Source organism: Mus caroli, chromosome 3 (assembly GCF_900094665.2).
Source record: "Mus caroli chromosome 3, CAROLI_EIJ_v1.1, whole genome shotgun sequence".
NCBI lineage: Eukaryota > Metazoa > Chordata > Mammalia > Rodentia > Muridae > Mus > Mus caroli.
Genome location: NC_034572.1, coordinates 49,472,360 through 49,489,862, shown reverse-complemented (window position 1 = coordinate 49,489,862; position 17,503 = coordinate 49,472,360). Strand labels below are relative to the sequence as shown.

The following is a 17,503-nucleotide window of genomic DNA, read 5'->3' as shown; positions in this document are numbered from 1 at the left end:
TACTGATTAGTTCATATTGTTGTTCCACCTATAGGGTTGCAGACCCCTTCAGCTCTTGGGTACTTTCTCTAGCTCCTACATTGGGGGCCCTGTGTTCCATCCTATAGCTGACTGTGAGCATCCACTTCTGTATTTGCCAGGCACTGGCAAAGCCTCACAGGAGACAGCTATATCAGGATCCTTTCAGCAAAATCCTGCTGGCATATGCAATAGTGTCTGTGTTTGGTGGGTGATTATGGGATGGACCGCCGGGTGGGGCAGTCTCTGGATGGTCCATTCTTTCGTCTTAGCTCCAAACTTTGTCTCTGCAACTCCTTCCATGGATATTTTATTCCCTATTCTAGGGAGGAGTGAAGTATCCACATAATGGTCTTCCTTCTTTTTGATTTTCTTGTGTTTTGGAAGTTGTATCTTGGGTATTCTGCTGGCATTCTTCTTACAGTCATCATGACTTTGGATGTAGCTTGAGGTCAAATCTTGTTTGGAAACATTTAATAAATATAGTAGTGACAGTTTTTAGATGCTGTTTTCTCCTGTAGCCTCATGGCCTAATTGTGTTTCATTTATATAAAATTCTTAGAATTTACTGAGTCATTTTAAATAGATAAAAAATAAAATACCATCTGGGTGTATTGCCACACACCCTTGATCCCAGTACTTGGGAGATAGAGGCAGGAAGATCTCTGTTTGTTCAAGGCCAGCCTTAAACATAGTGACTTCTAGGACAGCCTAGAGGTGCATTGTGAGACTGTGTCTCAAAACAAACAAAAAAGTAAGTAAGCAAGCAAGCAAGAATCTAATTTGGGGTTAAAAATACATTATTAGGTACTTGTAATTCCGGCCTCAATGTTTTGTTATTAGATTACATCTATAAACGCTCATCTGAAGCATCATTACCTCATACCTCATTTTAGGGGTTTATTTTCCTCTCTTTAGTAATTTTGTTAAAATAGTTGTTAAATCGCTTCAGTTTTGAGTATTATTTTCTGTTTTGAAATCGATGATGCACTTTCTTAAAGGGTTTATGCTTACTGTCCATAAAAATAGCCAAGTTCAAAGAAGGCACTGATCTAGCCTGGTATCATTACATTATTGCTGCATGATGATGTGTGTGTATCATTAGTTTAGGTCAAGTAAAGAGTAGAGAGTGAAGTCAGAGGCTCAAACAGTTTTGGTTCTAATCCACAGGTAACTTCTGTATTCAGGCCAAAACTGTACTAAAGTGTAAATGAAAGACTATGGGGCCAGTTTTCTAGTCACTGCCCTTTTATATTCTGTGCACCAAATGAATGGTTTTTTGTCAATGAAGTAACCTCTTTAGCAAACTGAAAAATTGCTACGATTCCCCCTAAAGTAAATAGAGTATGCTATAGTATGCTGTGTTGTGCTCCAAGGTACTCTTTGCTTTGTTTTGTTTTTCTCTTTGGTAGATAGTGGTTGGTTGCTTGCTTGCTTGGTTGTCGCCCTAGGCTATAGCTCAGTCTGACCTAGAAATTGCCATCTTCTGTCCTTTGCCCAGCAATTTCATTTATTTTGTCTTTGAGAGAAACTATTTACAGATCTGAAAATAGTTCCATAGAGTTCCCCTAAGTTTCCATGTCATTGTTACATGTTAACAGATGATTTTTTTATGCATACCAAGGAATCTGAGCTGGTTATACTGTGCTTTTCTCCAAGAAGAAAAGGAAACATTAGAAGAGCAGTGCAGGCCCAGCACCTGTCTTTTTATGTGGGGGGATTTCAGTCTTTATCTACTGAACAATGAGGGAGCTCTAAAGATGAAGTCTATGTCTGTATAACTTACTTTAATACTTATGTATGGATAAACACATATTTTACCCTCCTCTGAAGACACACTTGGGGTAATCTATAAATACAATATCAATAGTAACCTATCAGTTTCTTCAGTGTAGAAAGGGATACTAAAAGTTTTTCACTTAGAATGTTTTGTGATGTGTGATAAGAAAATCTAGTAATATGGTTTGATGATAGATAGAATCTCCAGAATCTTGAGTTTTCCCATTTCTGTGTGCTCACTCCTGTTAATCTTAAATACAACTCAATATCAGTGCTTTTTTGCGATATTGGCTTTAGAAAATATTAATATCTAGATCTATCTCATTTCTACAATTGTAATTCCTACATATGCTTCCATAGTAGATGCAGTCACCTTAGTGGGAAGCTATAGGAAATGACTCTGCAGAAGAAAAGGATTTGGTGAAATAGGAGATGCAAAAAAAGGGCCGTATTACCAGTTGTTTAAAAAAAAAAAAAAAAAAGGTCAAAGAAAATTTACAGATATGGTGAGAATTCAGAGTCTTGAAGTACTCTTAACTCTTTCGCTTTTTATTCATCCTTCCTTGGTGTCACTTTCTCTTTAGAAGTGTCAGAGGGGTCCCTGATCAGTATCACCGTCACCTGAGACTTAGATGTACATTCTCATAACTATATGCTCATTCTGAAACGAGTGACTAAACAGTCTGTCAGCAGGCTCTGCAGTGACTCTGCCTCCCCCATAGCTGGAGGGCTTGTCTGAAATAGACACACTACTATTAACTCCTCACTCTTTATCTGTGCAGCAATGTATTCATCTAGTGTTATATTGAACTTTATTTTGTTTAATGTATCAGAGCCGGATTTCACAATACATATGAGCGAGTTTTATGCACAAAATCACTTACAAAACTAACATTACGTACCTCTCACTGTGTGGTGGGTGTTCTTCTGCTCAGCTTTTGTGGCTTACCTGACTAATCCGCAGTGGGCAGATGATCATTCCTCAGAAGAGCAGAGCTGCTGTGCGTAACATCACGTGGCTTAGTCTGTGGCGCAGCCAGGACTCACGGTTGCACGGTCTTTCTTACTACTTACTTCTAGGAGAAATAGATCTATAGTCAAAATATTAACCTGCCTAATGGAAACATACTTTTCTCTTCCATTATTTTCTTTTACTTATAACATGCACCTGCATAGCAACTACTTAAGCTACAATACTGAGCAATATAAATACTATTTCAGAGATTGAGAAGGTAAATGGACTTAGGAAAAGAAAAATTTTATTCTAATGCAAATCACCTGGCTTCTAGTAACTTCCTTTGTTGTCCAACTTACAGGAAATGTTTCTTGAGAATGGGAGTTTAAATTCTTTGTAAGTGGTCTAGTGATCACACAGTAGGCTATTTTCATTGATGATGCACAGAGACAGAAGAATTCATTTATCCTGACATTCTTAGATCTGTGGCAGTATCTTCGGCCCCTTTTCATAGTATAGTTGTTCTCATTCTGCTTCAGTCTGCAGAGTAGACACCTCTCTGTGCAAAACTGTATCCCTTCCATATGAAACTTCCTGTTTTCCGTGGGCTAGGACTGGACTTTGACTGTGTTTTATAAATATTTTAATTTAGAACTAAAGTTTATTTGGAATTTATATTGAATTATATTTACTAGTCTTTATGTCTTAATTTCAACAGCATCACTGCAAAACTTGAAAGAGCTTTAGAAAAAGTTGCTCCTCTTCTTCGTGAAATTTTTGTAGACTTTGCCCCATTCCTATCTCGTACACTTCTGGGCAGTCATGGACAAGAGCTATTGATAGAAGGTATGATCTCTCTATATTCTACATATTTACTTTCATGCAATGTACCTATTAATCATGGCATATCCTGTGCATTTTAAAAGATATATATTGCCAAAAGAAGTTAAAGATACAATAGTTGCAGATTCTCATGAGACTTTGTATGTGTTTTCTTCTCTTCACTCATTTTAAAGTGCCATTTTGCAAAGTCGATATCAGTGACAGAGATCCAGATGAGGGACTTTGAAAGGTCTTAGAATGGGCAACAGCGGCTCTTCAATCCCAGTCTTATTACCAACCCTGCGCATCCTTTCTCTGGGACAGCATTTATAAAGTGTAGGTTTTGTAACACTCCTTGCTGTGCAGAGAGCCAAGAGTTTTTCAGGTGACTTTTCTTATCCATATGATGCTCTTAATGTAAGAAGCTGTAACCAGCAAGTCAGTAAAAATGTTGAGAAATACTGAATGGGCTCTTGATGAAGCAGTTATCTCCTCCTCAACAGTGGCTTAAGTAATGAATGGTGGAATTTTAATTTGTACCCCTGTAGTAGGAGAGGAGCTTTGAAAACTACAGCTAAATGAAGCTTTACTTCATTTTGTAGTTTCAGTTCATGACTGTTTATGAGCTTCAGAGATCAGCGTCAAGGTGGCCCTGCAAGTAAAAGAGGTTCTTTCATGCCCTTTTATTGGCCCTTGGACTTAGTTACTTGTGGCTTCCACTTCCAGAAATATGGGCATTTTCCTGTTTGCTCTGGCATTGTTCTCTGTTTCAGGAGTGTTTCTTTGAGGCAAAATGGCGATAGTCGATGTCCTGTTTATTTGTGGCCTTGGGGAATTGCTGAGTTACTATAAGATGCCTTACTTGGATGAGAATGAAACTGCATAATGCATAGAAAGTTTCCAAACAAAGGGATAGCTTAGGAGAACAGTAAACTATCCCTGTCTCTTGACTGGAGCAGCATGGATTAGAAATTACCAGAGAGAGGTAAAAAATCTTTGCATTACCTTGAGTGATTGATTAGCGAAGTGTCACAGTCATGGGAAAAGTGGGAAGGTCACTGTTGCTATCATTACTTCCACCCACAAAGTAAAGTTGAAATGTCACGGGGATCACAAGTGTGCATCTAACTATAAGCTGCGCCTTAATGAAATTCATGCCCTTGGAGACTTGAACACCTCACCTTGTCCACAGATTATGCTTGCTCTAAATGCACTGTTTGATATGTGTGTGATCCTTCGAACAATTGCCTCATGGATGCACTGATGCCCCCTTCCTGAGTACCATGATGGAAGGACCAGATGCATCCTTCACGGAGCTAACAGTCTAGTATTCAAAGCCAATCATTTAAAGCATACACACAGTGGAGTACAGTGCGGCCAGGTGGCTGTATGGCCACTTACCTTTCTGCTGGGGACAGAAGCAGGTGTGTTACTAGGCTAAGTCCTGCCTGCTCTCGGAGCCTTCTCTCATCTTCACAGAAGTTTCAAGTGTTCCTTGCTTCTATTTACTTCCACGACAGCACACTACTGTCCTATAACTTCGGGACATAGTTTGAGCCAGATAACCCATTAGATGTTAGATATCGCTAACTGGATACCCCAGATACTCCAAACTCACTTTCAAAACTTTTTCCTTAGATTTTCTTATGAAATCATTAAATTGCTTTACTACTAATATCACTATTAATGTGTAAACATTTGAAAAATATCTAATTGTTCTTTAAGTTTTTTTTCTCTTTTACTTCATATTTATAGAAATTTGTTAAGAAGTGATATTTCCCGAAAATACTAATTTGAAACCTAGTTCTTCAAACAGTACTCCAAATACTGTATCAAGCTGTATAAAACCTACTAACCCGGGCATGGTGGCGTACGCCTTTAATCCCAGCACTCGGGAGGCCGAGGCAGGCCGATTTCTGAGTTTGAGGCCAGCCTGGTCTACAAAGTGAGTTCCAGGACAGCCAGGGCTGCACAGAGAAACCCTGTCTCGAAAACCAAACCAAATCAAAACAAAACAAAAAACACTACTAAGAGATGGTGTGAATGTTATATTAGGTAAGATACAGATGTTTCAGGGGGGCTGCTGCCTGATGGTGGGTTCTTTTCACTTCCTTAATTCTTTTGATTTCGTTGGAGTACATTCTCCTGAGGAGCAAGACAGCTGGTAATTTATACGTTCATATTTTTGTAACATGATAATTTTACTTTAAAATCTCAATAAATATTAATTGAAGATGAATGTAAATCTTTTTTTACATCCTGTAAACATTGAGAGTATTTTTCTCTGCTTATATGTACCTTCTAAAGTTTACAGAAATTAGAAATATTGATTGAAGATACAGTAAAGGGAGTGAAATTAGTTATTTAATAATGCTATGTAATGGGCATTTGTTGTTCAAATCTAACTACAAATTTTATATAAGGTATCAAGGAGCCAGAGTATCAGTAAAACTAGAATATTAAAAATTATAAGGCTCGTGTATGGGGTTCAATCTTGTAGAGTGGACCTTAATTCAAATAAGATATTGACTGGCTACTCCTGCAGGCTCAATCCCCCGAGGCCTTCTTTATTTTACAGACAAGATGCATGGTAGATCAAAAGGATTGTGGGTATATTGATGTACGGAGCATCCTAAAGATAGGTAACTGACCATGCCAGGAAGTGTATCTTCAGAAATAACTGTCATGTAGGAGCTCTGTAAAAGGACTGTTGCCAATTATCAAAATAGGGGATAAGTTTCATCAGCTGAAAGAAGAGCATCAGACTAAAAATTACACAATAAGCACATATGTGAGGACTTACACTTCTTCCAGCTGCCTAGCTGACAAACATTTTACCCAGTTTATCTTCTAGGAACTTAACCCGAACCCTGGTATGGTTTCTAGGATTTTTTTCCCTCTGTGATCATAATTTAAATGAATCTGGCTTTTTTTTAAAGCTCACATTACTGAATCTATAAAGGCAATCTAAAAAGTTATTCCCAGTTAATATTTTAACTACTGTAATTTGTATAAAATTACTTTCTTGTGCAGCCTTTTCCCAGAATTTTCACTTCCTGATGCCTGGGTTTTTTTGTTTTTTTATTTTTTTTTAAACACCCTTTCATCGGTAGATGAAAGGCAAGAGAAATGGCTTGGTGCACTCTTAAGTACCCCTCAAATATTCTTGATTAAATTGGAAGACTGAGTCTCTGTGGCCTATGTTAATGTCAGTGATGTACTGTTGGTGTACAAGTGAGTATTCTAGAACTGAAATACTGCCAGGAGTTAGAAATCAGACATTTGTTTTCTTTTTTTTTCAGACTGAATATAATTTCACCCTATAGTTTTTCTCTTGTCAAAATACAAATGTACAGTTCTTAAAATTTTAAATAATAATCAGGACCTTCCTTGTTAATATGAAAATAGCATTTCTTTACAACAGAATGATAGAAAGTGGTAAATCTTTAAGTTGTACATTTTATTTTTTAAATGTCATTATTAAGGAAAATGAAATGTTGATAACCTTAATCCATGATCCTGCAAATGACCTATCCAATCCATGTATCTAGGAATTACTCTTCTGTCACAGAATGAAGTTCATATCTGCCAGAATTTGGTTGTTAATGTCCAGATTTACCTAGTCATCTTTCTCTTGATTTGGGCAGCTGGTAAGCGTGTAAGCACGTAATGCATCATGTATCTTTGTTTTTGTTTTCTTTACTGTATGTAGAATGGTTTTCTTTTGCATAGGGTTCTCTACCTTTTATATAAATAGACCTCTCTTCATTTCACAGAGTCCTCTTCCTTCCCTTGAGTTATACTCATCCTGTGACCCCATGGCAGTGTGTAAGATAAGCAACATTAAGGCACTCTCTTCAGTGTTGTGTAGGACTTTATATTTCTATTAATAGAAATATTTTCATTCAAGAATGGAACATATCTTAAAACTTGTGTTGCTGTTGTCTCGAATAAATTTTATTCCCCTGCTGTTGATCTGGGGCTCACTATACCTATGAGCTTTCTGTTTCCTCCTTGACTGCGCTCTGCTCTAACAGACAGAGCTGTGTGGTGGCTCCTGGTCTCACTTGCTTTTCACTTGGGGAATTAAACCCAGGATCTGCGGCGTGCCTGGTGAGTGCTGTAGCACTGAGTTCATGTCCAGCTGCCTCCCTCCCACTCACTCACTCATCCCTCCATTGCCCTCCACCTTAGCATGACATCCCTCCATCTTAAGAAAGAAAATTGTGAGATGGTTGTGAAGAAGCCAGGGAAATTACACAGTCAACTCTTCATCTGCTTAGCCATTGATTATTTCTGTTTGAAACATTGCTTACCATGAGTAAATCCTGTGACTTTTGACTTCATCATGCATATATATCTTACAGAAGCAAACCTGAATTTTTGTTTCTGGAGTCAATTTTATGTTTTAAGTGAAGAAAATTGTCCATATAATAAAATATATTTGAATTGTATTCAGTTGGATGTCTTGTGTTTAGTTTTTTTTTTTCCTACACATGTAGTTGCTCAGTTTTTCTCTACAGCAGCTGATGATGGATACTTTTAGCTGTGTTTGTTCTTTACATGCAAACTAAAACAAGATTCATTTTCATATCTATCACTGTTATTCACAGGCTTTATTACTCTTATTGTGTGACTCCAGAGCAAGCACTGATGCTGTTTGTATTTTGCCTTCAGTGGACAAGACTGTAGCTATTCAAAGCCTATGTGGATTCCTTTAAAATTGTTCAAATTCTTTAGGGTAAAAGTCACTTAGAGTAGGTATGGATCTAAGTTCAAACTCCACAGCAAAGATGAAAAAAATTGAGGGATCAAAATTGTTAGATCTTTTTGGTTCTCCATAGCAATGGAAACTACATGCCAATGAAACCAGGAAGCTTTTCTCACATATCCAAGGAGCTAGGGAGATGGCTCATTGTGTCCACACAAGCATGAGGAATAGAATGTGCATCCCTAGGCCTGTATAAACTCCAGGTGGGTGTGGCATCCTTCTTGTGAATATAGTGCTAGGAGGTAGAGGCAGGGAATTCCAGGAGCAAACTAGCTAGCTAAACTAGCCATGTGGGTGAGCTCTGGAATCAGTTGAGAGACTCTGCCTCAGTGAATAAGGGCTCTCACTTAGTGTTCATCCTCTGTTATCTGTCCTTAGCTCTCACAAATTTATAGAGTTGTTACAGGTCCAGTGACAGCTTGTTGTCTACTCCTTGGGGACACTTTTAATTTTTTTATATCACTTCACTCTGAAAATACTCTCAACCTTGTCTCTTCCCATCGCCTATGCTATACTGAGGGCCACTTAGAAAATCCAATCCTTATTAAATTTACCTGAACCTGAACAGTTACAAGTCCATGACCTTGAACGATCCAGTTTTAAAATGAAAACTTATGTTACCATATGGTTTTAATTGTAATAATATCCAGATCATTGTTGATTGCTAGCTTAACAGTGGCTGTTACTTTACAACAGTAAAATGTTTCCAATGAATAAATGGAAAATAACCCAGGAAGACTCTCTATCCTCAGACTTGCACACAGACACGCACACATGCACACACACACACACATGCACACACACACCTTGAACACATTTGTAATTTGGACACTTTATAAATAATACAGAACCAGGTTATCATCCAAAGGTTGGGAAGGGAGAGAAACAGGGAAAATGGAGAGATGGAGAGGAAGGAAGAGAGAGGAGAGGAGGGGAGGGGAGGGGATATTTAAAGTGTGTGTGTGTGTGTGTGTGTGTGTGTGTGTGTGTGTGTGCTGTGGTGCAAATTAACCATGAGAAAGCACTGTTCATAACTTTTAGCATTATTTATATTCACTTGAGAACTTAAAAAGAAGTATCCCGAGTAACATAATTGCTATGAGGATTTAGATGAAACACTTTAGTTTCCTAGGAGAGGAGGGGATGTAGTCTGATTTTAGGTAGCCTAGAAATAAGACAGGGAGGTCAGTAATGAAGACCACCTCCCCCTTTTGACTCAAAACAACTTCATAGTCTCTGGTTTCTGCATCTCTCTGTCTTCTCACCCAACTAGCTTCTGTGGCATAGTCATCAAAATGGGGCCCCCACAGCCCCAACTCTGTTTTCTTTGAATGGAATGTCTTTCATCATTTGACTGGAGGCATAACAGAGAATCTGAATGGCTCAGATGATTTTGCTCTTTTTGGCTTAGTTTTTTGTTTCCACTGAAATGAACTTAATTCTGGACAGGGGTAGGATAACCATGGTTTAGGATATACAAAGCTGACATTTTTAAAGAGCTCACATAAATGAAAACATTTGGAAAGAAATACAATAATATAGAAAGTCTAACTTGAATGACATCAATAATTGTTGATTACAATTTAGTGCTTACGTTCTTAGTGTTCCCAGGAGCACTATTCTTAAAACTGTGATGCTATGCCATGAAGCTACCACCTCCTCCAAAGGAGGGTATCAGTGAACTGTTAGAGGAATGAGCCTTGTTGCAAAGGTATGTGGGATCCACAGCACTATGGCCACAGTATGAAAAAATGGTATCTATATTTTTATTTTATAGAAAAACTATGTGCTAAACTGTGATTTCTTTCTCTTTCTTCTTGAGTGTGATATGCATGTGTTGCATATTTAGCTTTCGTATGTGTGGGGGCTTGTACATGGAGTGCTAGAGAACTGGGTGTTGGGGCTCATCCTCCATTGCTCTACCACCTTACTCACTGAGGTAGGCCTTTCAGTCTAATTCAGAGTCAACATCTATCAAGTCTACCTGTCCAGTTTTCTCTGAGCAACCTTCTGTCTCTGTCTCCTCAGATCTGGCTGACATGCCTACTCAGCATTTTGTGGGTTCTGGGGATCCGAACTCTGGTCCCTTTATTTTCAGGGCAAGCCGTTTAACCATTGAGCCATCTCCCTACTGCTAAAATGTTTTTTAATTAGCATTTTAAATTGCCATGTGGAAATAATTAATTCAACTGTGTTGCAAATGGGAACATATTATGTTATTAGTATCATTAATTAAAAAGATGTGTAGAAGATAAAGTAATAGCTATAAAGTAACAAGTGGGCTAGCTGACAGTGATCCCATTGGCCCCATATCGGGCTCTGCAAGTCATCCAGTCAGCTGTAGAACATGCGGTATATCTGTGTCTGGAGCAGGCCATAGGAAGCAAATGAGCATTTCAGAAAGAAAAAAGAATCTGCAGATCCTCAGTGGAAAATCCTGAAGGTGAACTTGAAAATATGAGTTAAAAGAAAATATCACCGCACTATAAAAGCTGACTTCAAGGCTACTGTGGTCACGTCAGAATGGCTAGAGTTATCCAGACATCATGAGATATGAACCACAGTTCTCTGGCAGAATAAGGGTGCACACCGAGGAGCAACATCTGTGGATAGAATCTACACTGAGCAGCAGAAGGGCCAAAGTAAAAAAGAGAAAAATCCAAACAAAACTGTTAGAGACAAACAGCTGGTTACGAAATTATTAAATTTGTAAAAAGAAGCCTGTAAAAAAACAGGTTTTGCTTTCATTTTATTCTTGTTTTGTTTTCAATTGTTACTGTTTTGTTTCATTGATCATGCTTTTAAATATTTTAGTCTATAGTCATTTGGCCCTGTTCCATTTGGGAATTACATACCTCATGGAAAGAAGAAGAAGCTAAGCTAAAGATTTGTAGGCAGTGGTACCATAGCCTATTAAAGGCTAGCATCCTAACATCCTTTTACTGGATAACAAATACTAAAGATTGCGTCACTTCCTATAGTGTCAAAGGATAGTAACCTCATATGGAAGACACAGAAGAGCCATATACAGCAGTAAGAATAAAAATTCAAGGTAACATCTTCAAAGCTGAAGATAAAGGTAAAACATTATTTTAAAAAAATGACCTGAAATTTAAAAAGCACATATTACATAAAGATAAAGGATATTAGTTTTATGCATTATAGTAAAAATAATTATACCGGGAAGAAAAAATTAACATATGAGAATCATGTTTAAAAGCTAAAAGAATTTATAAAAGGTTGAAGGAGATGGAAGAGCTATTTAAATCAGAATTAAGCAATTATAATTTTAGAGAAAGAAATTAGAATGTAATTATAAATACAGAGAAAAATAATTTTTGACATGGACTTACAAGAAACAATAAAATCCATAAATAAGGGCTTAAATGCAAATAAAGGAAGGAGTAATACAAAGACCAAAGTTTCAAAGAGACAAGAAAAGATGAAAATGAACAGGACACATTTAGAATATCTAAATTTCTAAAAATACATAATTTACAATGAGGAAAACAAAATTAGAATAAAAAATTCAAATTGTCTTGGAATATTTTAATGAAGAGATTGGAAAGTATATAAGGACATATTGAAGCCCTGTGTAAATTAACCCAAGATAAACAGTATTGATATATATTTTTAGATAATTCAAAAAATTAAAAGAAAAATACTTTCGATGTACATAAAATATAGAGTAATTGACAAATGAAGGAGAATATGATTGTCATGATGTTTTTTAACATCATTTTTTTTTCTCCAGGAAAAGAATAAAAGATAAACTGGCTTTGTCTGAAACAACTACAAACAGTTAACATTTAAGAAATGAGGAAATAGTCTTTCCATCTCTCTCCCTGAAAAGTTTACAGTAGCATTTAGAGAACACTGATTTGAGAAATCTTAATCCAAAGACTCAGATATAAATGTGCAACTAAAAGACTTTAATCTGAAAACTGGCAAAGAGAAACGCACTCGGTCTCCATCCTTTGTAACAAGAGAGTATGTCAGGTAGGGTTATCGTTTTCTTTATAAAGTTTATCATCTTGTAAATGATACAGTGATAGGACATTGGGATAGTATTTGATATTCTCAAAAGAATTAATAGATCTAAACAAGGCTTTCAACTTCACAAAGATGGAGAAACAACTTGACAAATGGGCATAAAACTATCTCAAACCAACACTGAGTGAATAAAAAATATAAATGCCTACATAAACAAAATGTTGGATTATACCATGAGAGTTTAATCATCAGAATTTCTGCTGTCCAAATACCTAAGTGTTCTCTAAATAAACAATGGGTGTGTGGGGGGGGGAGGAAATGGAGTCATAGAGATTTAAAAGATGTTAGAAATAATTAGTAAAATTAGGTTATTCGTACATGGAACTATATAATGTAGGTTGTGAAGCTATAAAGAGAAGAAAATTATTATCATAAAAGGAAAATAGTTTAGTATTTTAGATGGAGAGGGTTTTCATTAAGACAATACTCATGGGGACATTTAAGATACTTGGCAAAAGTCAGTTCCTTTAGCTTTGTTGTGATTATGAAATCATTTGCTTCTTATGTACAGTTTAACCTATTTTTGATAAAGTTGTGTTAAATTTAAATTAAATTAAAAAATGTCTTTCTTGGAGCTGATCCTGTCCCTCAGTGCTCCAGACCCAAATAATTCCAGGAGAGAGCTGGTCTCCCAGGAGTACAGGCACACCAGTGAGCACAGGTAAGTCTATCACTTCTGCTCTAAGGGACCCACCCAGAGACCTCAGGACATAGGAACCAAGGAGCACCCTGGGTCAGGATTCTTCCAGTTTCTGTCTGCACCCAGAGCTGATACTGTGCCACAGCGCTCCATACCCAAATATAGCCTGAAGAGAGCTGGTGTCTCAGGAATGCTGCCATACCTGTTAACACAGATAACACCACCACTTCTGCTAAAATTTCTGGCCTAAGAGGGACCAGCCCAGAGTCAACAGGTCACAGGAACCAAGGAACAGCTGGGGACAGGATCCTTCAGGTTTCCATCTGCACCTCAGAGCTGACCCTGTGGCACAACTCTCCTTACCCAGATTCATCCTGGAGAGAACTAGTCTCACAGAAGTACTGACACACAGGCTTGCAGAAGGGACAAGCCAGAGTCAGAGACAGCAAGACCAGCTAACACCAGAGATATCCAGATGGCCAGAGACAAGGGCTAAGAACATAAACAATAGAAACCAGGCTACTTGGCATCATCAAAACCCAGTTCTCCCATCATGACTAGCCCTTGATACCCAACACACCAGAAAAGCAAGAATCTGATTTAAAGTCACATTTCAAGATGATAATTGAGGACTTTAAGAAGGACATTAAAAAACTCCCTTAAAGAAATACAGGAGAACACAACCAAAACATGTGAAGGAATTGAACAAAACCATCCAGGATCTAAAAATGGAAAGAGTATCAATAAAGAAATCACAAAGGGAGACAACCTTGGAGATAGAAACCTAGGAAAGAGATCAGGAATCATAGATGCAAGCATCATCAACAGAATAAAAGAAATAAAAGAGAATCTCAGGTGCAGAAGATACCATAAAAAACCTTGCCACAACAGTCAATGAAAATGCAAAATGCAAAAAGATCGTAACCCAAAACATCCAGGAATTCCAGGACACAATGAGAAGACCAGACCTAAGGATAATAAGTATAAAAGAGAGTGAAGATTCCCAACTTAAAGGGCCAGTCAGTATCTTCAAAAAGATTATAGAAGAAAACTTCCCTAACCTAAAGAAAGATGCCCATGAACATACAAGAAGCCTATAGAACTCCAATTAGATTGGAACAGAAAAGAAATTCCTCCCATCACATAATAATCAAAACACCAAATGCACAAAACAAAGAAAGAATATTAAAAGCAGTAATAAAAAATGGTCAAATAATATGTAGATGGATACCTATCAGAATTACATCAGACTTCACCAGAGAGTATGAAAGCTAGAAGATCCTGGGCAGATGTCATACAGACCCTAAGAGAACACAAATGCCTGCCCACGCTAGTATACCCAGCAAATCTCTCAATTACCATAGATGGAGAAACCAAGATATTTTTCCATGGTAAAACCAAATTTAAACAATATCTTTCCACAAATCCAGCCATACAAAGATTAATAGACAGAAAACTCAAGGAGGGAAAGTAGGCCCTAGAAAAAGCAAGAAAGTAATCTTCTTTCAACAAACCTAAAAGAAAATAGCCATAGAAACATAATTCCACCTCTGACCATAGAAATAACAAGAACCAACAATCACTGTTTCTTATTATCTCTTAACATCAATGGACTCGATTCCCCAAGAAAAAGACAAAGACTAACCGACTGGATATCTAAACAGGACCCAGCATTTTGCTGCATACAGGAAACCCACCTCAGTGTCAAAGACAGACACTACCTCAGAATAAAAGACTAGAAAACAATTCTCCAAGGAAATAGTCCCAAGAAACAAACTGGAGTAGCCATTCTAATAGCAAATAAAATCAACTTTCCACCAAAATTTATCAAAAAAGATAAGGAAGGACATGTCATACTCATCAAAGGAATAATCTACCAAGAACTGTCAATTCTGAACTTCTGTGCTCCAGATGCAAGGGCACCCACATTCATAAAATAAACTTTACTAAAGCTCAAAGCACACATTGCACTGCACACAATAATAGTGGGAGACTTCAACACCCCAATCTCATCAATGGACAGGTCATGGAAACAGAAACTAAACAGAGACACAGAAAAGCTAACAGTTACGAAGAACCAAACGGTTTTAACAGATATCTGTAGAACATTTCATCCTGAAACAAAAGAATATAACAAAATAATATTCCTTCTTCTCAGCACCCCATGGTATCTTCTCCAAAATTGACCATATAATCAGTCGCAAAACTGTTATCAGCTGATACAAGTAGACTGAAATAATCCTATGCATAATATCAGATCACCATGGACTAAGGCTGGTGTTCAGAAACAACAAAAAGAACAGAAAGCCCACATACACATGGAAGCAGAGCAACACTCTACTCAATGATAACTTGGTCGAGGAAGAAATAAAGACATTAAAGATGTTTAAGAGTTTAATGGAAATGATGGCACAAAAAACCCAAGCGTATGCAACACAATGAAAGCAGTGCTAAGGGGAAAACTCATATCTCTGAGTGCCTCCAAAAAGAAATTGGAGAGAGCCTACACTAGCAGCTTAACAGCACACCTGAAAGCTCTAGAACATAAAGAAGCAAATACACCTAAGAGGAGTAGAGGGCAGGAAATAATCAAGCTCAGGGCTAAAATCAACCAAGTAGAAACAAAAAGAACTATGCAAAGATTCAACCAAACCAGGAGCTGGCTCTTTGAGAAATTCTTTCCTTCTTTTCCTCCTTCCTTCCTTCCTTTGTTCTTTCATTCTTTTTTTCTGTGGTTTTTATCAAATATCGTCTTAACAGGAGTCAAACTGAAAAACGAAACTTCAGTTGAGAAAATGTCTCCATCTGATTGTCTAGTAGGCAAAAGATCATTGAGTATTTTCTTGACTGATGATTTACATTGCAAGTGCCATCTCTGAGCAGGCGGAACAAGAAATCAGTCTGCACAAGATATTACTTCTATTCTTTCATGACATTTTCTTCAGTGCCTGCCTCCAAGTTCATGTTTGATTTCCCGTCCTGACTACCATTCATAATGTAATGTAGATATAAGATGAAATAAACTCTTTCCTCTCCAAAACAGAAACAAAAACCAAAACAAAACAAAAGAAAACAAAAGAAAAGAAACTATCTCGTGCTATGAATTGTGTGTATCCTGGAATATGCCGAATGCCTATCCTTCCATTGAACTATACCCTTATATCACAGTAAAGTAGTTTAATGTTCTCTGTTTTGTAAGGTATAAAGTAAGCTTGCTGTGACTTTTAGAACCTAGTTAATGATGAACTAGATAATCTTTCTGGAAGGGATACTTACCATGAAGTTATTTCAGTAAGTGTTAGGAAGTTTTCATTTAATCATCTAAAATTATTGTCACAGAATTTAACAAGCCATATTTTAACTTTTGTAGTCAAATAAGGAATTAAAAATAACCAAGATAGTTATAAAACTGAAACTCATGTAGGAATTAAAACACAGATTTCTACCTGTAAATATTGTAGTAGCTCCCCACCAGCATGTGATCACATTGTGTGACAGTGACAGGTAATGCAGTAGAAGCCTATAAGGAAGCAGAAGTGTAATTATATCCTCTCCTCATTAAGTCCATAATAACATAATCAGGAAATCTGAGAAACACAACTTTAGAGGCTTTAGATGATAGAAATGTTTGCCCTTCAACCACGAGAAATAGTTCCTAAAGTAGGCATGCATGAAAGATCATGAGTGAGGGTTATGTTCTGCATGCAAAAATTGATCATTTCAGTCCTTTATACCTTTCTCATTTATAAAGAAAAGTCTTTGATCTTTTTTGATACTTTCATTATAAGGAATACTCAGAAGAAAGTTAGATAACAAGGGAAGCTATCTCAACATAATTGAGGTCTCACAAAATGCCCAGAGCCACACTCCTAGGCAATGGGGCTGTGCTGCATCCTTTTTCTGTGCATTCTGGTGCGTTATTGTGATCTAACTTCTGTTTGGAATAATACAAAGAGTTCATCTAGCTGTCTGTGCAAGACAAAGTTTCACAAGATAAAGATTTACATTGGACAGGAAGAAGAAAAATCTGTCTGTGTTCTCATAGGATTCCTGAGTAGAATACCACTTTGCAGTAATGAATGGATTTAATCAACTTGCAGGACACAAAACTAACACCCTCCACATATCGTTAGTCTTTTTATGCATTGACATTGAGTAGTCTGCCAAAGAAACTAAAATATGTTGCAGTTATAATAGCATTTAGAAGACTAGATTGCTTAGGCGAAAATGTAACTAATATTGTAAGCTTTATATTATGCAGATTACAAAACATTGCTGAAATTAAAGACATTCTATATGCTCATGGATTCATAGAGTTAAAATTAGGATGTCAGTATTACAATTCTTATAAAAATTCACAATGACAGCTTTTATAAAAATGGAAACATAGTCTATTATAAAATTTATATGCACTCTCAAGGGCCTCAGAATATTAAAAAATAAAGTGGAAATTTGATTGCTGAGG

The 17,503-nt window shown here is 37.0% G+C and overlaps 1 protein-coding gene across 10 annotated transcripts in view; it reads left to right on the top strand.

Moving 5' to 3' along the window:
- The window catches only part of Nbea (neurobeachin), a 543,806-nt gene that overhangs the window by 240,793 nt on the left and 285,510 nt on the right, over window positions 1-17,503 (top strand). For all 10 annotated transcript variants that reach the window (XM_029475176.1, XM_029475174.1, XM_029475170.1 and 7 more), the window contains one exon: window positions 3,471-3,598. In XM_029475176.1, the coding sequence (XP_029331036.1) occupies window positions 3,471-3,598 (128 nt within the window). The remainder of the gene's footprint in view (window positions 1-3,470; window positions 3,599-17,503) is intronic.